Source organism: Echeneis naucrates, chromosome 22 (genome assembly GCF_900963305.1).
Source record: "Echeneis naucrates chromosome 22, fEcheNa1.1, whole genome shotgun sequence".
Taxonomy (NCBI): domain Eukaryota; kingdom Metazoa; phylum Chordata; class Actinopteri; order Carangiformes; family Echeneidae; genus Echeneis; species Echeneis naucrates.
Window position 1 is genome coordinate 12,566,869 of NC_042532.1, and position 25,520 is coordinate 12,592,388.

The window sequence follows — 25,520 nt, forward strand, 5'->3', positions numbered from 1 at the left end:
CTTAGCTTAGCGTAAAGGCTGGAAACATCAATCTTTCTATCTAACTTTGAGCAAAAAAATGAACAAGAGGCTGAAAAATTAGGAGCAAGCCCTCAACATACAACACTTTGGACAGATTTCTTTTACCGCTAGAGAACAAAGATATCTCTAAAGGAATATCAAACCATTTTGGAAATGACCTGAAATGTCAGACACCATGTTGTGTCACTGCTAAAGGATTTCATTTAACTGTTTTTGATTTCCAAAATGGTTAAGTATTCTGTTTGAGACAACTCAAAATCACATTTACTTTTTTTCCTGTGTGAAAACATCATTAATGCAAAGTGAAATTCAAACACAATGCTTTGATTTCAGACACAGTTCACTTCTTGTCAACTATGTCGTATAAATGAGGTATGCATTTGTATTCTTAGTCACATTTCACATGCGGTAACTTCATCGGTTTGGTGTCAGGCTGTATGTGTTTGCAGGTTTTGTATTGGGATTATTTAATCTCTTCGTGGTGGAGTGAACGTTTTTCTCATCAAACTGAATGTAAACTAGATTGTTGTCTGTTTTTCATGTCTCTTGCTGTGCCTTGAAGAAAAACTCCCTTTTGTGTGACAATCCAGCATGGCCTGAAATATGCTGCATGGACTGAAAACTAAAGAGCGGGGAAAAACAACCAAGAAGTGAAATCACAATAAAAAGTCAACAACCCACAGTAGTAATTTACATCCTCATAATCAGTCAATTGTAGTTCATTGTGTCAGTCAACAGACAAGTAGTTAAGTCCTTCCACTAACAATCTTGAGAGATTCACTTTCTTCTTTTTCCTGAATTGCTTTCAATCTGATCATGGTCTTCATCAGTAGATTAATTTGCTCAGCTGTCATGAAACAATAGATATTCACACTTTCTACTTCTGGATTTAGGCTTAGGGTTAGTTCAGCCTGGGAAAATATTGGTCATTCAAGGTTCACTTCATTTGGGGTTTTTAAGAATGAGCCATAAGTTTTATGCCAACATGCATAAGAATTAGCATACCAGTTGTGTTGCTTTTTTTTTTTTTTTTTTTTTTTAAAGATGTTTGTAATGTGGCCTTGTTTGTTGATTTTAATAAGTATCATTTTATTTCTCAGCTGCTGACTTCTTTGACTATGTAGACATTAACAGGATGTAACTCTTTGCCAGCTGTAGAAGATGTTTTAACAACAGTGTCAGTCCTATCGATAGGTTCACCTCAGTGTTCTCTCAGAACTGGTTGGTCAGATGATTTGTTCTGTCTGGGAACTTTTATCATAACTTCAGTCATATTAAAGTCACAGCCTGTGCTGTGAAGTTTTTATATATTTTATTCATCTGCGCCAAAATTGATGGTATATTATTTCATGAAATCAAGAGAGAGTCTGAAGTGGTCAGTGCAGAGCATCATGAAGCAAAACATCACCCTGCGGGTTTCTCTTTCAGAGGCCTGTTCAACAGATCATTAAATGTGGTTTCCTTTGAAAAATACAAAATAAAACTTATTAGGATATTCTTAGCTCTAATAGTCATGCAAGGACGGATTGTCCATTTCATGCTTAACCAGCTTATTGTATCCTGTCATGTCTGTTCATATTCTTGCTACAGACATTAGCCCTCCAGATGTGTCCGATCCTTTTTGCTCTTGGTTGTGAAACGTCTGTCTCGTAAGTACATGATTTCAAACTTGAGCCTGCTGTAAATGTGGGTGGTTGTTTTGCTTTGTTTTGTTTTTTTTTATCCCCAGGAAGGTTGAGGTTAATGGACAGTCTGCCTTTGAGATTGATCTGTCAGGCTAACAAGTCTTCATCCGTCAAAAGTGAAGTGCTGTGATCTGAAATTAAAATGAATTCAGCTCAATCCACTCATCTTGTGCCATGACCTCCTTATTACTCCTCTACGATGGCAGCTTTCTGGGAGGTGAGTCAGCGTCCATGTGGTACGCAGCAGTGTAATCTACACAGGATGCCTTTGGGAAAGGAGTAGTTTTATTTTAACATTAGTACTTGTTTGTGGCTACTGCTAAAACAGACTGTACGTATTTGTTTTCATACCATGGGTCAGATTAGAAGATCGTTTTGCTTTTACAATAAATATGAATGTAGAATGTGTACCTGGATAGTTTGAAATGTTATTAAATAATAGGATGTATCAGTTTTTAAACTGCAAATTGCAAATTGTGGCTGATATAACCTGTAAAACTGAAATAAGTGCTTTGGACTCCAGACCAAGCCAAGCAGGTTAACTATTTCCCTTTCCAGGATTTATGTTAAAATCATCTTACAGACTGTTGAGTGATATCAATCAAGAAAACAAATGCATGAATTTCTCTCCTCCCGGGTAATAAATGGAAGTGCATGTCAGCTCAGTATTTGCAAGAGTGTGTCTGCATACACCCCAGCCTCAGGATGGGCAGAACCACACCAGAGGGTGGATGGTGCAATTAATTGCGAAAGCAGCTGCTTGCAAATTGTTAATACAATGGACGATATAGTTCCAGCAAAGCAGTGCATAAGTTTCTTTATCTTAAAAATACCTCTCCTCATTGACCTGGATGTCATTTCCAGCACAGAGAGAGTTCCTACGTAGCTAAAACCCCCAAAGCATGCCTGTCATTACAATGCTACTTCATTGCCAAGAGTTATGAAAGGAGAAGAAAAAAAGGTCCCTGACATTTCCCCTGTCACCCGTGGCAACTGCTCAGAGCCTGTTTCTCAGTGAAAGGTGAATTCCTCTGGGAGCTCCGCTCGCCTTTCTCCTGCCCAGATGTCTAGAATAGACAATATGTTTGCCTCCTGCAGCAACCAGATTGGCATTCCTATGCAAGTTAGTTTCAGCATGCAAATACACAAATTGGTGGTGTATCACTTTTGCATAATTTAGGAGTTCAGCAGCCGGCCAGCTATTTCTAGTATGTAGCGTTTTTGAATCTGACCTAATTTATGGTGTATCTTCCAATATGTATTTATAAGTGTATCTGCTATTTGGAGTACAAACTCAAATCCAGGCTGGATAATGTTTTAACTGGACATTCAGATTCAAGGTTCTTAAAGCCTGGAAATAGCAGTTTTGACCAAAAAAAATAAATAAATAAAAATAAATCTTGGCTCAATTGAGTAGCTGAGTGCTGTAACGCTTCTCATCTACCTTGACTTAAAAACAGACTGAGAGGCAGGTGGTGGCCTGAGAACTGGAGGTCTTTTTAAGAATGTTTCAAACTGTTTCAGTCATATCACGCAGCCTTTGTCAACTTTCAGTCTGAGCCTTGGTGTGACATTGCTTTGCCAGTTTGATAGGAAGAGTTTCAAGCAGGGATTACTTTTGTTAACTGTAGGGGTTTCAGGTAAAAATTACCTTCCAGTGGTGTCAAGAACTATTACCTGTTAATTTTTGGACTACCAGCTGAACAAGAAAATAATCATGGATAATCAATTGTCAGGATACCTCATCCAAACTCACACAGTGACACATTTGTCCTTGAATGGATGAGATTCTCTTGTGCCGACAAAGAACAGTGTCAGACATGTTAGTGGAATTTAATGCAAAGACATCATTGAGATGAAATCACTTTCCATAAGAATGAGTTTCAGCTGAAATGACTGCTGTGTAGAAAGCTGTATGTAATAATCTGTATGTAATTACTCTTGTTTGAGTAACATTTTGAACTAACTAACTAAACTACAGTATCCAGCTGTGCTGCTTGTAGCATTTTGAGCTTTAACCATCGCGAACACAATAAGGAATTCAAGAATTATGTAGATTGCTAAACAAAATGTTTCCAGTCAGAGTATTTGAAAAACGCCAGCCTTCACCTTCAACCGACTGTTCTGCATTGTTGCACTTACTGTTGCAGCAGCTGCTGACAGACGGCCCTTCTGGTTGTTGCTCAGCAGACTCATGTTGCAGGCTGCAGCTCCTGAAGAGCCATCAGAGCAGACCTTATTAAACTGAGGCTCCACACACTCCTCTCCATATAGGCCGAGTGACCGATTCAGCAATGCCTGCCTTTTCCCGTCTTTATTAACCACAAGCACACACAAACATGCACATGCACGCACGCATACAACTCTGGAGCATTGCTTAACAGTTGCCATGACAACATCAAATACCCCTTCATTCCAAAACACAATGCAGACTTTCTAAAAATAATGTGTGTTGTCTTTCCTCACAGACTACTCTCCAGACGGAAGCCTTCAGAGCAAATTCTCATACACAACAAGGAGAGACTGTGGAACTGCAGGGACCGATTAATTAATTACCACAAGAGAAATGAACGCATGCTGTATTTCAGCAAGCAGCTCGCCTCAATTTGTTGCATTCTCACGTGACCTGAGAGAAGGTCAAGCCAGAGTCCCCATGCAGTCCAACGAGCAGACAGCTCTGGTTCAGCGCTCTGTAGGCTGAGGCAAGACATGGAGCAACACTCCAACATAAACACAGCAGACTCCCAGAGGGACAGAGAGAGCGAGGACGCTGTTGGCAGTGCAGAGAGACAGATTAAGGCCATGTCAGCAACTGCTCCAACAGCAGAACAGACAGCCAACTCACTGCAATGTGGCTTTTACGATGATACAATCAAATTATGTACGTGGGAGAAATGGCCCTGTGTATTACGATCACTCATCATAACTAACGTCCTTCCTCCGCTTCCCCTCCAGGACATGCACACAAACTGGTGTTTGAGTAGAAACGCGTGCAAAATATCTATACAAAAAAAAATATACTACAAAATGGTCCACGCTTTAAGAACAGCAATTCTTGATGTTGATGTGACATTGCAATTTGCATGAGTAAGTGGGCTGATGTGCCCGAAGTCGCCCTCATCACTGGAGCCAAGGACGATGAGCCATTTGGATCTTATGTAACACTAAGAGATGGGCTGTCAGTAGGAAGGACATCAGGCATGGTGTGAATGATCAAATGCTGACAAACAATTGTAGAGCAAGAGGAAAACACACTGACCTCATTTAGCAGTAAAATATACACAGAAGATCACTTTATTAATTCTCCAGCAAGCGCACAAAATGTTTTCCTTTAAACTGTCAGATGGAATCAAGTTTACAGAGTGCGTATTAACTAACAATGTGCGTGTTTTTGGTCAAAGGATAACTAGGTGAAGTTATCGCTGTTCAGTAGCAGCTGATAATGATGAGGTAGACAGTGACATATCCATTATGTACAGAGCTGGATGTTTAGGGAGTAACATGCCAGTTGTCAGTCATGCCTGCTAAAAAGACCTAATGTCAGGTAAAGTGGAAACAGACACATGGAGAAAAACAACCTGCAGTGGGCCGTGCACTGATAGTAGGAAAAGAGCCACTATAAATAATACACCTACACAGACAGCTAACAAACATTACACCTGTGGGCTGGGTAGTTCAGACTGAACTGGCTATGAGGAATAAAATATTTCAATAGAAAATGTATTTGTAAGGACTGCACATTTATAAATTAATATTACTTTTACATTGATCAAAAGAAACCTGCTTTCAGTAGCAAATTTGCCTATTTTTGTTCATTAACAGGAAACAAACACAAGATTATATCTCTGGAGGATAAACAGTACATCAATGCTCTTGAACCACACAAACATTTCAGAATATAAAAATAAACTTTAAAAATGTAAACTCAGACTAAAGCGATAATAACCACGTATCAGCAGCTTGGATTTACAGTTGTATTGTGGTATTATCTAATACTTGGCGCACTGTTGCTAAGTTACTTGGCATTATGATCATGAATGTAAATAACAGCTGAGGACGAAACATACAGTAATATGGCAGCAATAATACACATATATTGAATAGTGTGAGCACACAACATCTCTGCAGTATTTTCTTCTCTTCTAAAAATCCAACAGATAACTGCCATTTGTTTCATAATCTAAAACAGACCATGAAGACACTCTGTGTGGCAGAAACACAGGCCACTCTACTTCTATTTACCTCTAAAGCCGAGGTAATACTAAGGTTGCAGCCACAACAGCACAGTTAATAATCATTACTAAGATAAGCAACTGCAGTACAACAAAACTACTTTACACCAACAATGTTTGGAAACTCATAGCCCAAGAACAAATATGTTATAATTCTTCCAAAGTGCCCTTTACCCTTAAACCTCTAATGATCACATAACAGTCTGTGAATGAAAGTTTAACAGTCAGTTGAAGCTGATTGAAATACTCACAACTTCTACAGAGGAGAGCATCACACACCACGTTGAGAAAGGTGCACTTGGATGCCATAACAGTCATAGATCACTGAGGAAAGCTATCAGAGAATAACAGTTCTTGTCATTATCAATTGAAGGTCATTTTTAAACTTTGCTCATCATCAACATGTTAAATTCGATAACAAAGTCTTAAAAAGATAAAAGTGTATCAATAATAAAAAAACTGTAATTTTTATGAGTAAGGTTCTTTCCTTCAGGTCACTTGGCTTTGCCCCAAAAGGAGTTTTAACATGTATGATAAAGTATCACTGTGTTCCAGTTTCATAAAGAGCTGCCATGCTGGAATCAGTAACCATCACAGTTTGAGTAGTGTGTGATGCCTAAATATAATATCTACTGTTTCACAATTGTGCAACTCTTTTAATGTACATCACAAAGACCACTGCAGTCACTGGTATCATTTGATCTATATATATATATATATATATGTATATATGTATATATATATACATATATATACACATCAAAGCCAATATATACAAATAGACTAAACATTTTTCTATGTGTGAGGATCTTAGATTACAGGTTCAAATTCAGATGAACCAGACCAGGCTGGGGCCGTTCCTCCCAGCGTCAGCTGGCAGCTAAACATCCACAGCAAAGAAAATAAACCCTGCCATTGGTCTGTCCGATTGTAAAGTGTAACCGCACCATACATTCGCTACACTATGTGACTCCACTCACAGAGCAAATGTACAGGAGCCAAAGCCACAACGCTGTAAATTACACAACCTTGTTACATGGCAACCATGTTAAGTGATTGGACAGCAACTGCTCAGCAGCTCCCGCTGTGCGCCTCAGTCGGCCTTGTCCTCCCCATTCTTGGCCCAGCCTCGGCTCATGGCTGCTACCACGACGCTGTACAAGTTGAGCCAGGCTTGACGCAATGGTGCCGTGTAGGCCTGGCCCAGACTGCACTGAAGCATGTAGAGAAGGGACTCACCAACCACCTGCACAAGTCCAAAAACATTTTTTTTTCACAGCTCATTCACTTGTAAAATAGCTTTTTAAGAGTTGTAGTATGGCATGTTGTTCCTACAGCAAAGGACTGCGTGCTGACTCCCGCTGACTCATGCTTCCTCCCAAGGTTTAGGAGGAAGTCCTCCAAGGAGTGAAGGTCATCCAGGTGGCTGACTGCTGCATCAATCACAAGCATCACCTGGTATGTGTACCAAAAAAACCCAGAAAATACAGATACACAAGCAAAGTGTTCACAATGATGCATCTGAAAAGAGAACCACGAATTTTAAAGTCTGTATACTTGTAGTGGTCAGTGTGGTGGACGGAGCTCACCTTAGTGACATGTTCCAGGAACTCAGGGCTGGAGAGGCAGTCTTGTGTGGAGCCACAGTTTGGACTGTAGTGGAAAAGACTGAGCAGTGCAGGGTCCAGCTCAAACAGTCTACCACAGACAAATACCACACTGTTCCATAGGTGTATACATACGACACAAGTTGCCACACATCCACACAGTCGCTGAATCAATCCATAATTCATACATCAACAAATCTCTCCTGCTGGCGTCTGATTTTACGGGCGCTGTCTCAAAGTAAATTGTGGATTATTGCAGTCTGTCGCCAAGCAACAAGTCAAGCCTCCAGCGCCTGCATGGTGAAAGTGTTCAGCAAATGATGTAGCATGAATCTGTCTGCACACCTGAGCCATATATTCAAACAGCACAACTACGAAGCAACAACACAGAGAATAGCAGCAATCTATGACCTCAAGTGTTATTTGGAGGAATGCTAATGAGTGTAACTGCACAGAATGGCAGACGTAAGTGTTCTCTTCTCCAACAGTTCACTGGACCGACTTATTGTGTCTGCGTGGTGCTGACTGTGTGGAACATTACCTGGAAAACATGACAACACCGTGAGGAACTTTGTTCTTGCCCAGGCTTTCCCAGCTTCCTCTTATCAGCTCCTTGTCCTTCTCTGACAGTTTCTCCATCCTGCTTCAAGCTGGTATCAAGACAAGTTCTTCGAGAGGGGGAACACACAACTCCTCTACAGGACAAGAAGCTTCAGTTTGAGGACAGCCATAACAGTCGAGTGAATCCACACACGAAACTCCCGCTGACCCACCTGAAAAACAAAGTGGAGAATCAGGTGAGAATATCACAGCTGATTTACTTATGACATTTCAGGGGGATGCAGCTGGATGAGATATGATTCCTACGGTAGAGACATCGACACATACGATACCTTCTTGAAGTCAGTCTTCCCTCTGAACTTCCTCTGGTGAAGCCAAACTGATGGGTTTGTGTGAGACTGTGTGAGTGAGTGTGTCTGAGTTTGTGCAGGCAGCAGGCTTTCCCAACAGTCTGGTGCACTTGCTCTCTTTCCCCAGCCCACAGTGGAGTCAAGGAGACAAGTTCTGCCACGCGCTTATCTGTCAGACTGGCTGCTAACGCTCTCCCCTTCCTGTTTGCCTCCTGATATGCTCTCTCTCCAGCACTGGGGATATTTTTCATGCCACTGAAGGAGAAAAAGAGGGATCTTGCTCTTCTGCTCCAGAGATGCTGCAGCGAGCCACAGCTCCTCCTGCAGGTGAACCAATGATGAAAACACCACAGAGAATCAACATGCGCACTACTCTGCACGCACAACATAAGCTGCACTTATGCAAACACTTGGCCTTTGCACTTTTACTTTACTATCAAAAGCAATCGAATAAACATGACAATAAAATTATGAACACAGCAAAATAAACACCTTAAGTACATCTCATTGTAAAATTGCTGTTGTTTTAATGCAGGTAAAATCCATTTAAGGCCTATGTCATCTAGTCTAGGGTGTGTCCTCGGCTGCCTACGTTTGAAGACCATGCATTTACGGAATTAAAAGTGTGGGAATCTTAATATTGTACAGCGGCTAGAATAATAAGAGACTTGAACGCACCACCTTGGTGAAATTATATTGTTCACCCAGTAAGTAGAGCCACTCCTCAAACAGCGTGATCATAACATTTGGTGGCCAAGAGCATGGCCTCTCATTAATCTAAATGAGACATGTTTGTTCCCTGCCTCAGCCTCTACTGTTTGTTTAAAGACTTGCCACAGTCGTCTGCTCCCTCACACATTTCACAGATACAGGTTCCCACTCGGATATTATCTAACATGTTGAGGGAGATTGGTTTTGTGTTCAGCCATACAGTGGGAAATCAGAGGTGCATAGTGTTTTCCTGAGGGACTATGAAGCGGAGAGGGGAGTGATACATGGTTCCCATGACAACCTGACAGGATGGAGCCTTGAAGCTTTGTCATGTGATGTTTACGATCTCAAGGAAGGGACACAGTGACGATTTACCACATATATAAGAGGTTGTTTTTTTCTTATTTTTGCACTCATGCAAAGTTTATCTTTTTTATCTAGTTTTAATTCCATGACAGTGAGCACTTCTGCAAATCTGTCTGAAGGCACAAATTTGTATTACAATTCTAAATGACACAGCGGACATTTATCTGATTGGTGAATTTCAAAAATACGATTTCTAGTAACATCTTTGATCTGAACTCCGGACACTCCAGACACTTGTAGCTTCAATGTATGACCTACTGGCCTAAAAAAAGCAACCATACGGTATGCAGTGGTCTTCATGATTATATACATATTCAGACATTCCCATCCCAAAATGATCTCTCAGTCGTCTAGAGACAAGCAAGTAGTTAAGTCGTAACAAGAAGAGTATTTGATGTGGGTAAGTGGGTTCTCTGAACTGGTGTGAATATTGATGAACAGTGACAGCTGTTTACTTAGGTGGTAGTGTGGCAGTATAAATATCTGAAAAAGGTTGTTTTCTTTCAGAAACTGTCCACATTAACCTGATTTTTAGAAAAAACTAAATAAAGTACATTCCTCTGGGTGCTCCGGTTTCCTCCCACCGTCCAAACACATGCATGTTTGGGTTAATTGGTAACTCTAAATTGCCCATAGGTCTGAGCGTGAGTGGCTGTTCGTCTCTGTCTGTCTCTATGTGTTGGCCCCGTGCTGGAATGGTGGCCTGTCCAGGGTGTACCCTGCCCTTGTGAGCTGGCACCGGCGACCCGGAAGCAGATAAGCGGTTGACGGTGAATGAATGAAAAGAATGAATGAATAAAATATATGCAAGACCAGTGCTGTGAGTGGTTCTCACAGCAAGTGTAAAATCTTTTAATGTCTACCAAAGGCGTAAAGTCGGTAAAACACAAATGAATGTCGTAATTTTATTTTTGGAACTGTTTATTCCGGGAACCAGGAGCTCATCATCTTCAAAATTACAGTCTTCATATTCCATAACAAAATTGATATCATAAATCCCAAAGCAGCCTTTTCGTTTTATTTTTAATCAGCTTGAGATCTATATATGCATAAGCATACAAGTATATCAAATATATGAATTCTACTTCCTTAAAGCTTTAATCCCCAACATATGTGACTGTAAAGTCCAGATGTTTTGGAATTTCATAATTTATGGTTTTACATCTTGAAATATCAAACATTTAGTGCGGGTAGTTAGATGTGAAATGAATCATTTTTGAGGACAGTGTTGTTTTCTAGTGGAGAAACCACAAAAAACTGCACCGCCTGAGCCTTTTTGATCACAGCATTTCTTCCCCTTTGGACTTCACGCTCTCCCCTTCCACATCTTCAATTTTCTCCCCGTCGTCTACATTTTCTTCCCTAAATCAGACATTTTGGGTAAGAAAATGGCCATATTGTAATTACACCAAACTTTTACTTGGCTACAGAATTTCTCTTTTCTTTGCTAAAGGCTGGCGAGCTCAAAAAATTATGTAATGTAATTTGACCAAACCACATGAAGTCCTTGGCTTTCCAGCAGCAGCGCTATTCATAGTTTTACCGGACACAGTGGGATTACATAGTGGGAGAACAAAACTTACTAAAAATTCTCACCTGCTCTGAATGTTGTTTTCATTGCTGTGGTCATTCATGTTTTTATCATCCTCAGATCTGCTCGAGACTGATGTTTCTTCAGTTGTTTCTCCATTTTCTTGAACAAACTGCTCCTTAAGACCAGCTTTCTTCAGCTTGTCTCTGTATGCTTGCTCTGCATGAGCCTTTGCATTTTTCTGCCAGTAAAAATCCAAAGTTTTAACACTGGAGGTCCATGTCAAATACAATATAATGTTTATCATTCATTTCAGTTACCTGTTTCACCTGTTCAAACAAATATGGCCGTTCACGAACTCGTGCCTTCATTTCCTGTAACTCTTTCATGTATTCTCTTGTCCTTTGTCGGTCAGCCAACCTTCATGTCAAAAAGATTATACTTTCAGCTAGTGTGGTAGGCATGTGTGGTTGGTGTGATGTGAGTCATAAACAGTGACCAGTACTTACATATAATGCTTTAGTTTTGCATCATTCACTTCTTTCAAGCTGCCATGTGGGTCTAGCAGCTTTGCATGGAGGGAAACTGTTTTCTTCATGGCCTCAGACCTCATTTGGTACTTCCTCAACCAGTCTGCACTCTCTTGATTCTTACTATCCATCATCTCCATCGACTTTCTTTGAAGGGAAAACATTTGCAGAATTAACATGCAAATATTTTGAGTTCAGAAATTTTAAAGAGCAATCTAAACTTCAATCATCAGGCCAAAATAATCCAGCTCACCTGATGGCCGCACAGCGCTTCCTCACTGCATCTGTGATGTACACAGGGAGTGTGTCTGTGGACAGTGCCGTTAAGGCCCCATGTGATTTGCTTCTCCTGAGATGACTTATGTCTGGCTGCTGTCAGTGTGAATGAAAGAAAGCTTTTGTCGGTTACAATCAAACAAAATATGGTGTTTTTCATCGTATAACATAATCCTAATAAATTTAGAATTCATTTAACAACCTACAGCGTGTATATGCCACGTTTTGTGGCAGATGGCAGAACATAGGGTGACTGCTGTTTAGTTGCTGTAGTCAACTACTTAAAAATGCATCCATCCATCATATAGCTATTATTCTTACTTGGTAAGTACCATAGAGAAAGAAGGAAACATTAGCTGCTGGTAGATTGTATTCTACTTTGTGTATATTAAAAACAGTCAGAAAATTTAATGCACAAACTCGATTAGTGTTAGATATTTCTAAACAGGGGGAAACATTTAACTATGAGAGCATACAGCATGAGAGTGAGAATTTGTCCATGAATGTCTGACGTGGTTTGCAAAGTAGAATTCTGGTAATCATATAATTTTAGGCAGAGCTAGAAGATATATGAAAGGAAGCCCGACACTAATCACAGAGTTCATCCTACCACTTTGGATCACTGTTAATTAGTGTTATTCTTACTTAATTACTGTTAATTAATACCTATATTGATGAATTTCAATCCACATACATGGAAGTGTAGCTGTGAAATACATAATTTGCTATTTGCAGTGAATGGCGAAAGTCAACAATTTGTGCGTGTTTGGACAGTTTATCAAGTGTTGCAGAGATTGTGGCCTGACCTAAACTTCATAAATTATGAGGTGGATTTTTTTTATATATCTGTCTGTGTGAGGAGAAAGTTCCTTCTTTGGTACGGCAAGCTGCGCATGTTTCACATAACTTTATAGTTCCTATCTGAAGAAAGTGGTTTGAACCACTTTCTTCATCCCATAAATTGTTGGTAAGGGCACAGAAAATAAAACTAAAACATACCTGGTCAAACTACAATGCAAAGTTTTATGAAATAAATACTTCTGGGTGCTGAAAGACCGCAGAGTTACACAGTAAACTGATCTACAATCAACATAATCTGTAAATTTTCCTGGGCAGGTTTCTGTACACAAGAAAGGAGGTAATCAGCATTTTTGTGATGTAAGCAGTAAAGGCTTTAAAAGTTTGTCAGATTTTTAACGCCTTAAAAACATGAACGCTAAGGACCTGATAAGTGGAGGATGGATGTGTCTCAAGCCGTCTATCAAGCAGAGAAAGTGGGCCTTTGGGGAACTGCATGTCTTATGTAACACTTTTACAGTCTATTTAAAACAGGCATTATCATTCATGTTTAATGCTCAGACCCATGTGTACCGTAGATATTGCCTCTGACTGATCTTTAAACTAACCACAGACATTCTTAAACATTAATTAATGAAAGGCAAGAGAAACTACTAAATTACTAAAATTTGCAGATATTCTAGGTTGCGATTAAACCAAACAGCATAGTGAAGAATGAATAATACACTAAAAACATCAACCACAGAAACAATTAGCATCAAAAGTGAAGAACATTTTTTACCTGTGAATTTTCTGGGCTCTTCCTGCTTTGCCTTGCAGGGAGAGCTGATGTCCTTAAGAAAAAAGGCTGACACCTTGTAATTTCTTTAGTTTGTGTTTGTCTAAACATCTGTGTGTGCAAGACCTTGTGCGACCTATGGAAATCAGGAACCTGCTGGATGATTTTTGGCTGAAAACTTGGCTTCTTGTCCAAGAACCCAAGCTTTTCATTCCTGGTGCGCTCAGCAGTGCAAGGTTTTGTGAGACTGGAGGATGAAGTGGAATTCTTCTGTTGCTCTGTTGTTTGAGTGCAGACAACCCTGCAACTCTCCTTCTGGTCTGCACAACATAAAAGATATGGACAGAGAAGGCAAAAGCTTAAGTGCTGCATCAGTGTTGAGGGATCGTACAAATGTATTCAACATGGAACGGTCAACCAGCTAAACAATAGGTTTGCCAGTTACAGGCTACTATTTTAAGACATAGTCAAAATCAGAACAGCACATTTATTTTATTTAGAGCTGGCTTTTAATGTCACATCATCTATATCAATTTTTTTTTTTTTTTTTTGTAAAAATCCAATAAACATCACTTTTTAGTTGGTTCACTGATATACACAACCTCACAAGCCAAAAAAGTTGAGAAACAGTGGCCATTATGGTACTAAACTAGTAATATATGGTGCCAGACACTCTGCTTGCTAGCATCATCTTAACTGAAGCTCATAATTAACTCACCTTTCAACTCAGAATCTAGGGAATCCTTTTTTACTTTGTAAAGAGGTTTTCTAGACGTGTGAAACTTGTTTTTCTGTTTATGTGACACTTGGTTTAACATGGCTATGAGCGTCTCCCTTTTGTCTTTCTCTCTCTCCTGGAAGCTGAAAGGCTTTTGTATGGAGAGCAAGAACTTCTTCCTCTGCTCGTGACTCTGCTTCCGTTCTTTCTCTCGAAGGTCCATCATCTTTTGATAGAGGGGCTGGATGACATGGTTGGGAACAGGGAGGGCACAGAACTTCTTTTGGCATTCAGCCTCAGCCTCCTCGTTTTTACGCATTTCTGTTGTTTTAAATAAAGCTACCTCTTCACAAAGCTGTGTCCTTGTTGGAGTCAGCGGGGAAGTCCTGACTTGTATAAATGAGTTCGGCCTCTTTGGCTGTTTAAGATGATGAGAGGTTTCTTTTTCTGAGGTCAGGCAAGTTGTAGAGATGCATCTCCTCATTTGCACATGACTGTAAAATCAGCGAAGGCCATTTAGAAAATAAGTGATATAAAAGTAATACTATCAAAACAAACTATAAAAGACAATTGAGAGAATCTACTTAGCCAAATGCCTTTCTTCTGTTTTATCATTGGAGACTGGGCCCTTTGACAGGAGAGCATCCTGATAAATCCTCTTCTCCAACTCTTCCGTCTGTCTTTTCTCTGTCTCATGCATCTCCTGTCTGAGGGCCTCACTCAGGGCTTTTAGCTTCTGCTTGAGCATTAACTCTGATCGGAGTCCATCTTCCAGCAAGAAATCAAGCTTTGGCATAATTATCTAACAAAAAGCCAGGGAGAATGGTGTTAACAACAACAACAAATTGCCACAAGACAGACTTAATGCAGACATGACTTTTGAATTTAATTTTTTCCAGTGATCAATGTAGCTGGGCAACAGAAAATTAACTTACAGCAATTTAGATAAAGGACCCTTTGGTTCAGACTTCTTAAATTTGTGTATGAGCTGAAAAGGGAAACCCATTTCTCGCTTGCCTTTTGCATTTCAAGCTGTTAAAAGACCATTCAAGAGCAATCTGAATTGACTCTGATTTGCAGATACAAAAAGGGTTTGTTATTATTTCAAAAATAAAAATATACAATTACATAGAACATTAGGTGGAGAGCAACTAAACAGCAATTTGAAAATGACACCTTAGCATTGTCTGTGAGAAACTGTAGTGGATTATTCAGCAACAAACACAATGTGCAAATATAACACTTGGCGTTTTGGGCATTAAATCAAATATTGCGCTTCACTGCAGTTTTAAGACGCATTTACACATTTACACATTATTTTCCTGTGAAAACATTTTTTCTGTCATGTAGTCCACTTTACTGTGTAATTTTCTTCAGTAATATTTGCTCCCCCGTAAAATCCGCATCGATAACTCCAGTTCCTAATTAAAGATTAAGATTCATAAGTATTTAAAGTCAGACCTACCTTACCACTGAATCAAACAATAAATATATTCTTAAATGAGAAAACTGACCATTTAATTTAAAGATATATTAAACATATATCGTGATAGCGTATAAATAAAATCACTCATCTCAAACTCCACCTGCAGTGAGTCTGCGTCAGGGCGTTACCACGGTAACCAGACTCCAGCGCTCACAACACTGTGCCATGTCCGTTAGCTGAGGAGCTACAGCAACTTAAGCAGGGAAACCGTATTTAAATGTATAATAACATGACCTCTTTCTCTACGTTGTGCCAATCACACGTCATATTATAACAAAGGAAACCGACGAAATTCAACGTAAAAAGCAAATTCGAGCGGCCAACCTGTCAGAGAATCGGGAAGAAGTCTGTCAGTTTTATAAAGTTCTTCCTCTAAACAAGAAGCGCCGCAGTTTGTGTGCTGAGCTAGAGGTGTAGGTTGCTCATAAAAAGCTGACTGTGTAAATATAAGCCTTGAAACGGAGTCTCCTCCACCTGAAATCGGCTGCATTAGCACCGTCTGCGGACAGAAGCGGCAGCGTCTGACGTAGAGAAACGTCTTCCGTGATTGGACATGAAACCGGAAGTGTTTCCTCCGGGGGCGCTTGTCAACACAACATGGCAGGATTACACAGCTGCTCTTATTAGGACGAATCCAAGGGGAATCGACTGCCCGATTGTCACATGAGAGCAACAGAATTGTGGAGCTGGACTTCTCATAGCCGTTTCGCACGCAGCTTATCTCATATGAAGTCAGGCTGACGGCCGACAAAATGCACAAGCTCACAAAGGCGGCGCTGACCTGTCACGGGCTCGGCCGGTGTTTCATCTCAGAGAAGCATGTATCTGCTGTGAAAATCATCAGCCGAGGATTAGTGAGTGCTGAACACGGGGACGTTTATGATGTTATTATATCCGGGGGAGGCATGGTTGGATCTGCAATGGCATGTTCCCTGGGTGAGTGATGCCCTCTGAGCACTAGGCGACCACATTTTAGTGTGTGTGACGGCTATAATTAACCCGTTCACAACAAAGTTTATTTTAGAAGGCAGCGCAATGTAATGCTCTTCTCACCCTGTACTGAGGCAAATTGAAATATACCACAGTTATTATAAAACCTATTAATACTTAATTATAAGATATTATGTGAGGCGAATAAAATGTTGTAAAATGCCTTAACACTAATAGCTACACCACAAGATTTTTAGAATCCAGGAGACATTGTTATGTATGTGCTGTCATTTAACTGTTGACAGGTATGGAGCCCAACTTGGCGGGTAAGAAGATTCTGCTGCTTGAAGCAGGCAACAAGAAAGTGATGGACAGGGTACCAGAAGCCTACAGTACCAGAGTCAGCTCCATCAGTCCAAGTTCTGCCACCCTCCTCAGCGGTACAGCAAGCCCTCTTACATCCTATCAAAAAGAATCAGCCTTACTCAACAGTTTGTGTACCTTTTTTGTTTTGTTTATATAAATCAAGAAATAAATAAAGTTGTTTATCTTATGATTAGCTTCTTTCCTCTCAGAGGCTTGAGCCTGACTCCCTGAAGGTAAGCCAGGGATCAGACACTGTCTTGTTACCCGGGTTTAGTCGGGATCATATCTGACCTTATTTATTTCCCTTCATCTCCTTAATGGTCACCTGAAATTTCAGCCCCCGCAAAAAGTATCTCTCTCAGTTTTACAGAATTCTGAGGCCAGGGAAGTTGCAGAGTCAGGGATATCAGGTCATGTGACTTTAGCTGAGCTTGATAGAGTAATCTGTGAAACATATCCTTTGTCCTAAATTACTGCCTCCGGTGTAGAATCTGCAAAAAAAAAAAAAGCTGAACATGAACATCTGTCCAGACATGCGCATTTTGCCCATTGCATGGAATCATGCAGACAACGATCATTAGGTTAAATTACTTTGATTGTTGGACACTTAAGTACATCCGCATTTATTCTGACTCATGTCTTAAAATAACAACAGACACAGCATGTGGTTATCTGTTCAGCTCAGGGATAAACACGTTGACACCAATAATTACAGAAGCTCCTGGAGAGGTCCCGTGCACCATGGTAATATTTTCAGATAACAGTAATTTTGAAAGTGACAGCCAAATGCGAAAGTTGCTAAAGTCCCTCATAAAATTTGCAGTCCAGGCCACATGTTCCATGTAGCTTTAATTATGCTATATTGATTGATTAGATTCCCATTTATCCATAGTGTTTTACAAAGTTCTACCAATCAGCACAAAGAAGTCAGAGATTGGTGAACAATTTTTTATGTATTTTCATTAAATAATAGTCATTACTGACATTTACCACAACTTTGGGTCCTCCTTTAACTGACAATGATGGTTTTTAGCCGCCTCTCCTGAGCTGTGGAAATTATCACTATGTCACCAGATTCACACAAGGCTGTTGGTCCCAGTGAAGGCGTGACAGACCAGCATTTTGTCAATATATGTCTGCCTTTATTAAATTTTTTTCCTCTTCTTTTTAATCTAAATTTCACAGATTTCATTAGACTTTGAGAGTATAATTAGGCTAATGTGTAATACAATGGCATGTGTTGTAACATTAAATCAGTAATATAATTGTTTTGATATGTGTGTATACCCAGGTATTGGAGCATGGGAGCACATTACAGAGATGAGGTGCAAGCCATATAAAAGGATGCAGGTATGTTGGTCAGAGTGACTCCTATTATTTTGTATTAACGTTTTAAACTACATAGTAACTGCTATTGTACCGCTAGGTCAATAGTTCATAAGTAACTTTTTAAGACGGAAATGTAAAGTTTCTGTAATGCTGAACAGCCCCAAAAAATCGTTCTGTTACACAACTTGACATTTTTGGCATATGTCTTCCCGACATTCTAATTTATAGCCATACTGTATGTATTTCTGTCATTCATCAATCATGGCACCATACAATTTGTGGACAGAAAAATCTGCGCCACTCAGCTTCTACGCAGTCATTCAGGGTAATGAACAAGCAACACAATGCTGTATCATATAATCATGTATATGGTATGTAATTGTTCACATTTAAATGGCAAAGTTTGGTCTCCAGTAACATGCATTTTGTTCATTCCTTTGTACAATTTATGCCTTTCCAGTAGCTATGCAGGCTCTGTGGCACACCGAAAGCCAAAGAACATAAGGTACTCTCTTTAAAAAAACAACAACTGAACAACCATCTGCTGACTCATTCAGAGAACTCGATGACTTTCTAAACACTCCAGTCTTATTTATTAAACCTAGTCTCTCTATGAAGAATAAATAATTTTGACATTTTCAAACTGGGACTCGTTCCCCACGTCTTGTAATTATGAAGATCCATGTGAACAACGGGAATAAGATGAAAGATTAGAAGAGTGGTTGTTTGCGGCAACGTGAACCGGCTTTACGGTTGTGGGTGCAGGCTCAGTCCCTCTTGTAAGATGTGGTCGGTGCGTACCAAACATTCAACCGCAGAGTTTCTCTCTAGGCCTAAGATGTCATCATGCAGTGCTCTACAGTGATTATGGTAGTGTACCTCTTCCATTATACCTTCACTCTGCTGCCACTGTTTTGGCTTGTTTGTCCATTGAATCTCAGTCATATACATCTCAGCCATAGCACTGGAAAGTATGTGCTGCAGGTCAGCTCGAAATAACATTCCTTCCATGCAGTAAAATAAAGTCTTCCACCTTAAACATGCAGTAGAGGGTTTAGTTTTGAAACAGCAGGCAAACCAAGAATTTGCCATGAAGGCTTCATTTTGTGTACTTTTTTTCTCTATAAAGTTGCAAGGAAGTGTATTGTTTAATTGTCACAGGGAAGGTGGTAACTCTATTCCAAAGCTACATTATTTCACCCCGTATTAAACAAACCAAAGCAATTTCTGGGCTGGTCTCTGTAAATCTCTCCTCCCAACCACTTATCACAAGCTGCAACCCCACTGCCATTAGTGGTTTTCTGGAGGGTATATCCCCCTACTTTATGGAAAGTTGGAAAAAAGTAGCGCAGCAGCATATTACTGCAGAATGATGGGGTCTGTCGCCATAGTTACAACCCAGAGACGATTAACCTTGTACACACAACACTCTTCACCCCGACATGTTTAGCTCAAACGTCGATTTCAGGGCTGGAATTACAGTAGCCTAAAACTATATCTCATTCTTCCTTTTTTGGTGGCAGATAAATATTGACTTAGTTTGTAATGTTCAGAAACATGCCATTTGCCATTTGGGCTTCCAAGAAGATGTTTATGTAAATGCACATTGCTAAATGTCATTTGTTTCCTCCTTACTTGTTTCCTCTGAGAGCTACACAAAGCTGAAATCAGCGGCCGTTGGGGTGCTGATGACCCTCATCACTCTGGGTTCAGCGTATGAAGACTGTGCCAACCTCCAACAGCAACTAACTCAATGAAGCGATGTTTCTCTGCCCAGCTATATATTTGGAAAGGGGGTGCATATAAGGATAGACTTGTAGACCGCAGGGCATAATGGGTCTCTCATTTAGGTTTGGGATGCCTGCTCAGACGCCCTGATCACATTCGATAAGGAGAACCTGCAGGAAGAGATGGCCTACATTGTGGAGAACGACATTGTTGTGGCATCACTCACTAAACAGCTGGACAGCATGTCCGGTAAGCACACCGCTTAGCATTAAAACATGAAGCGTCACACAGTAGCGCAGCTCTGTAAGACCCCTTGATTCCTGTTTCATCGATTTAATGGATGCTGTGTATGTCAGATAGTGCACCCTGGTTATTCCATGTCACTCCCCAGGTTTTATTTATTTGTCCTGTCTCCCAGTGTCTGTTTTTGAGGAGATGTTGAGCTCTTGGAGCCGTCCATGTTTTTCTTCCCGTTTCAATCAAAGCCTCACATTTTGGGACATGCAGAGCCCCGACACCCTCCTTGGTCACGTGAAGGGGTCCAGTGACCTATTTAGAGTTGCCATGTGCTCACAAGCTTTGGCCACGTCTTAAGACGCCAAAGAGCTGACAGGGTACGGTCCTGTATTGCTGTTAGACATTAGGCCAACTTTTGTGAGGTTCTCAAATAAAACTTAAATCTGTGTGCTTGACAATTAAAGTGGAATATTTATAAACAGTTTTGAACCTCTTGCACTAAACAACGGATGTGTGGTCAGAGCACGTTTGTGAGTCATGTGCCTCCCATTTGTCCACTGCTCTCACTCCTCTCATTTTAGTAGTGGTGTTGTTATGCTCAAGATGCACTACATGAAAACTACGCTCCCGGCCAGCTGTTTCTAATGTTACTCTGCTCTCCAATCACTGAAAAACCCATATTTTTACATCTGTGTTCAGGAACAAGTAGCCATTCTGTGGATAGGTCCTGCTCCAAGTTGGCATGAGTCAAAGTAGCTGAAAATCCTTTCATGTTTTGGGATGACCAGCTGCCGATATTTTAGCCAGATGGACAGTTTTAGTGCAAAATCTAACAAGCTGGCAGCGTGCGCAAAGTGTGGCGTGGTGAACTAGTAGATAAACACCATTAGTCAGTGCGCTGTGGCAGGCCAGTACCATTAAGAATATTGTCAGATGTGAACTTTGGTAGTCACTATGTGCCAGGGAGGAAAACCAGTTGTGTTTTATGAGATGGTTTATAGATCTTCCACTGCTTTAGCTGCAGGAAAACTCTTCTCTGCTCTCTCTATCTTTTTTTTTTTTTTTAATTTAGCAAAGCACAGATTTAGAGTGATGATGTATACACAGGAAAAAGATTGATCTTTTTGTTGGGGGAGAGTCACAGGAGTTTCCAAGTTATTTTAAGGAACACTTTGTTTTCTTTGGTCTTGCCTTTGTAGTCGACAGTTTTATGTGCTTGTTGTTTGTCAGATAATGTGCAGGTTGAGTACAGGTCCAAGGTGGTGAAGTACAGGTGGCCGAGACCGCACCACATGGCAGAGTCTATCCCATGGGTCCAGGTCACATTGGCCAATGGCAAGACTCTTCAGACCAAGCTGCTGGTCAGTTTGATTCCCCTCGCACACACATTGTGTTTGTCCCTTTTATCCTCCTTGACTTCAGTTTTCACCAATTTCCTTTTTGACATCTTTTTTTTACAGATTGGTGCCGATGGACCTAATTCAATGGTGAGGAGAGAATTAGGGATACCCACAGTCAAGTGGAATTATGACCAGTCTGCAGTTGTTGCTGTGCTGCACTTATCAGAAGTGAGTATCACATTCAACACAGGCATACAGTGTAATTCTTAAAGCTTTTTATAGTGTGTATAATTAACACACGCAAATATTTAAGCAAGTGCTATTGTATGGTAGTGAGTTGATTTACTTTTTATTATTATAGTTATTTTAATGTCACATCTGTCAGCATGTTGACAACAACACCCTTTATAATATTTAGTTTTTCTATGCAATATATATATAAATACGTAATTAAAATAGAGCTATTCAAAGCAAAACATATTTTGTGTAATACTGAATTAAATTAGATTTAATGTAATTTAATTTATGTCTTTGACAGCCCACGGAGAACAATGTTGCATGGCAGAGGTTCCTCCCAACCGGACCCATCGCTATGCTGCCAGTAATATTTCAACATCATTTACTGTAGTGGTAGTTCTAGCAGAACATCTTTCCAACACATAAACATTTGATGAAGCTTGAGCCCTCATGCTCTGTGCTCTCCAGCTGTCGGACACAGAGAGCTCTCTGGTGTGGTCAACAAGCCATCAGCACGCTGAGGAGCTTCTGGAGCTGGATGAGGAGAGCTTTGTGGACGCTATCAACTCTGCCTTTGTAAGCCTCACTTTAACCATTAAACAGCTGATGTCACAGTTACAACCATATTCCACATATGAAACGAGATTTTGCAACATTTCTGTTTTTGTGCAATGCACCGTTCGTGTTAGAGGTTTTCCATAGACGTACTTATGTTTTGAGCTTTTTTCTGTGACTCACACAAACAATACTGCCATTGTTTTTCCTAGACTTTTCACAATACTAATATTTCAGTGAGAGAATGATATACCTATCCATTTTTTTATGTTTGGAGAAACTCCTTTTTCCCAAGGTGTCTATTTTTACTGGGCCTGCTGATGGACGGGGTCAGCACAGTTGAGTCACGTTTGGTTTCGAGCCTGGTTTGCTAATTAAACCTGTGGTCTCCCAGTGTCGACCATTACTGCATGGAATGTTTTTCAAACAGAGCTAATTCAACTGCATAGCCTGGCCGGCATCTTCTTTTAATTAGCCCAGCTCCCGAGGCCCTGCCAAACCAGTTAGTTAGGGAGGGGAAAAAAGTACTTTCGCTGGCCTGGAGTTCAGCTTTGCTCCTACATCAGCTAATTTCTTTGTCCACTCAAAAGGGATAATGTCTGTTTTGTCTCTCTTCTGGTCGTTTTTCATTCTCCTCAACTGTGCCTCTGTCTTCCTGTCTGTCCCTGACAGTGGAATAATGAGAACCAGTCGGAGCTGATTGAGACGGCAGGCTCCCTCTTCCGTGGCACCCTGTCGACCATGATGCCTTCTGCAGGTTCACCTCGACAGCTCCCTCCAAGTGTGGCAGGGATCGGCCCAAAGACCCGTGTCATGTTCCCACTGGGCATGGGTCACGCGTCAGAGTACATAAGGCACCGGGTGGCTCTGATCGGGTAAGGAAGTGTGCAGAAAATAATAGGCTGGACGTGAAATGAGAAAGTCCTAAAAGTCCCCTCCAGTGCACCAATGCAGTGATTTTTGCTGTTAACTGTTTACTTATTTACAAATAGTGAAACTCTCGCTGCATGTGTAAGGAAGTTACTTTTTAGTTTTGCAGTGTGCATGAAAAAAAACAGCGCAGCCTGCACTGAACGCATTTGGACAGTGGAGAATATGTTTGTCTTTGCAGGGATGCAGCCCATCGTGTCCATCCTTTGGCAGGTCAGGGAGCCAACCTAGGATTTGGGGACGTGGCTTGCCTCACACAGCTTCTGAGCCAGGCAGCCTTTAACGGGAAGGACCTGGGTCAGTAGATATTTAAACAGACACAAACACTGCAACTATAGCTCAGTGGTTTCCCTTAAACTCTTTTCCATAACCCCTACTGAAATGCATGCTGTTGATGTGAATTATAAAAAGCGTCAGCTTTTCCGCCAAAATTTATTTGATGTTTTTCTGCTCGTTCTTCCAGGAACAGTATGCAAGTTTCTTTTCAGAAAAATGGAAATCCTGTTATGAAATAATGTGTTTATTTTTCCCTCAGTTAAATGCTATGGAGTGAAAATAGCACCATTAATGTAGAAAACATATGACCCTCATGTACAAATTTAAACTGTTTCCTCAGTTTTTAAGACCAGGTTTTTGATTGTTTGTGCAGGAGCAATGCAGCACCTTTTAGAATATGAAACTGAGCGGCAGCGGCATAATCTGCCCATGATGGTTGCCATTGACCTTATGAAACGCCTCTACTCCACTAACTCGGTTCCTGTGGTTCTCCTACGCACTTTGGGTCTGCAGGCCACCAACATGCTCCCAGCACTAAAAGTAAGCTCTCTCTCTTCTAGTCTCTGCCTCCGAACATGACCTTCTGTACAACCCAGCGAACCTGGCCTTCATTCAGATAATATCAACCACCTGTCAACCTAAGCTCCGCCTCCACTCTGTACTTGCCCTCCACCCTCTTTTCTGATTACACGGCGCTCTACTTTAGCGTCTCTATAATTTCCAGGACTCTGAACCTACTACTATGGCATCTAAGTTTAGCCCCAAATTTAGTGTTACCAAAAGTGTGTGGGTGGGGTGCAGGGCTGGCCTTAGGGCAGCGGACGGTGGTGTTGGCTTGTGTTTTCACACCCCTTTTATTACCGACCACTCATGTGAAAGGGCTTTATTCCCTCGTAAATGATTCAGACCAACACAACTGAAACGAGTTGTAAAGGCTGAGGGGGCACAAAGTGAAACCTGACATCTTTACCATATTAAATAATTTGATTGTACTGGTCTTGTACAGAAGTCTGCTCATTTGTATTAGGCTTTTACCAGGAACGATCCAAAAGTTACAGCATTTGCGACATGATTTCTCTTTTGCCTCTGCAGGAGCAGATCATAGCATTTGCAAGCAAGTGATGGATTCTTCATACAATTGTCAGCGATAGATGTGTAGGAAGCTTCAAAGGCTATAAAAAAATGTGACTGTAAAATAACTAATATAATAAAGTTTTATTTTACTCTATTTTGAATTCTTTTTTTTTCATTTGAGAGCTGCAGGTCTCCAGTAGGGCTGCACAATATGCAATATAAATCATATTGCAGTTATTCTAGCTAGATATTGCATTTAGCATTTTCAGTTTCAATTATAATATTTTCATTTTATAGATATAAATTTTAAATCACAAAGATGCCACTTTTGTTGGGTCTTGTACCAAACAAATGTGTTGAATTCATCTGGAGCATCTGATTTGTCGGCCAGGGCATTACTTATAGTTCAAACAGTGTTGTGACACGTTTTTACTGTCGTTTAGAAAAAATTGCAGCTTCTGCATTTTGTGTTATTTAAATTTGTAATATTTTTCATTAATATTTTGTTTGTGCAGGTCCTGTGATTTGGATATTGAATGTGGTCATATTGCAAGTTTAATTATCTGTGCAGCCCTACTGATTAGCACATTGCCCGAAATTAGAAACATGGGGATTGTTGCTATTCTGTGAAAGTCCTTTACTCTTTGCAGATACAAATTAATTGACCCAAGTTCTAAATTTTGTGTGAATGAATGATGTGTGAAGCACTTCATTCTGAGATCGAGGAAACTGTAGACAGTCATGGATATTATTAGAAAGACTGTGTTGAAAGGGCAAATATATATATTGCTTTGATGAAACGAAAGATGCTAAATCACATTCTTGATGTTTAATTAAAACATACATGTTCAGTATACACTTATTCTGG

General features: G+C 40.4%; 3 protein-coding genes across 3 annotated transcripts; 1 reads left to right on the forward strand and 2 right to left on the reverse strand.

The window, feature by feature from the left end:
• Positions 1–6,825: 6,825 nt before the first annotated feature.
• ngb (neuroglobin) lies at positions 6,826–8,278 on the reverse strand. The gene is made up of 4 exons (XM_029494192.1): positions 8,087–8,278; positions 7,528–7,636; positions 7,274–7,393; positions 6,826–7,184 (listed from the first exon to the last, which is right to left on the reverse strand). Exons 1-4 carry the CDS (start codon positions 8,182–8,184, stop codon positions 7,032–7,034), a joined length of 480 nt encoding a protein of 159 aa, XP_029350052.1. The 5' UTR covers positions 8,185–8,278; the 3' UTR covers positions 6,826–7,031.
• A 2,373-nt stretch (positions 8,279–10,651) lies between these two features.
• fam161b (FAM161 centrosomal protein B) lies at positions 10,652–14,960 on the reverse strand. Its single transcript, XM_029494326.1, has 8 exons — positions 14,749–14,960; positions 14,165–14,658; positions 13,450–13,766; positions 11,848–11,966; positions 11,574–11,741; positions 11,385–11,484; positions 11,130–11,305; positions 10,652–10,895 (listed from the first exon to the last, which is right to left on the reverse strand). The coding sequence occupies exons 1-8, from the start codon at positions 14,958–14,960 to the stop codon at positions 10,814–10,816; spliced, it is 1,668 nt and encodes a 555-aa protein (XP_029350186.1). The 3' UTR covers positions 10,652–10,813.
• Positions 14,961–16,232: 1,272 nt separating this feature from the next.
• coq6 (coenzyme Q6 monooxygenase) lies at positions 16,233–24,806 on the forward strand. Its single transcript, XM_029493710.1, has 12 exons — positions 16,233–16,586; positions 16,886–17,020; positions 18,238–18,296; positions 20,126–20,252; positions 21,471–21,601; positions 21,701–21,808; positions 22,119–22,181; positions 22,286–22,393; positions 23,045–23,247; positions 23,484–23,599; positions 23,952–24,118; positions 24,671–24,806. The coding sequence occupies exons 1-12, from the start codon at positions 16,403–16,405 to the stop codon at positions 24,698–24,700; spliced, it is 1,431 nt and encodes a 476-aa protein (XP_029349570.1). The 5' UTR covers positions 16,233–16,402; the 3' UTR covers positions 24,701–24,806.
• Positions 24,807–25,520: the final 714 nt, after the last annotated feature.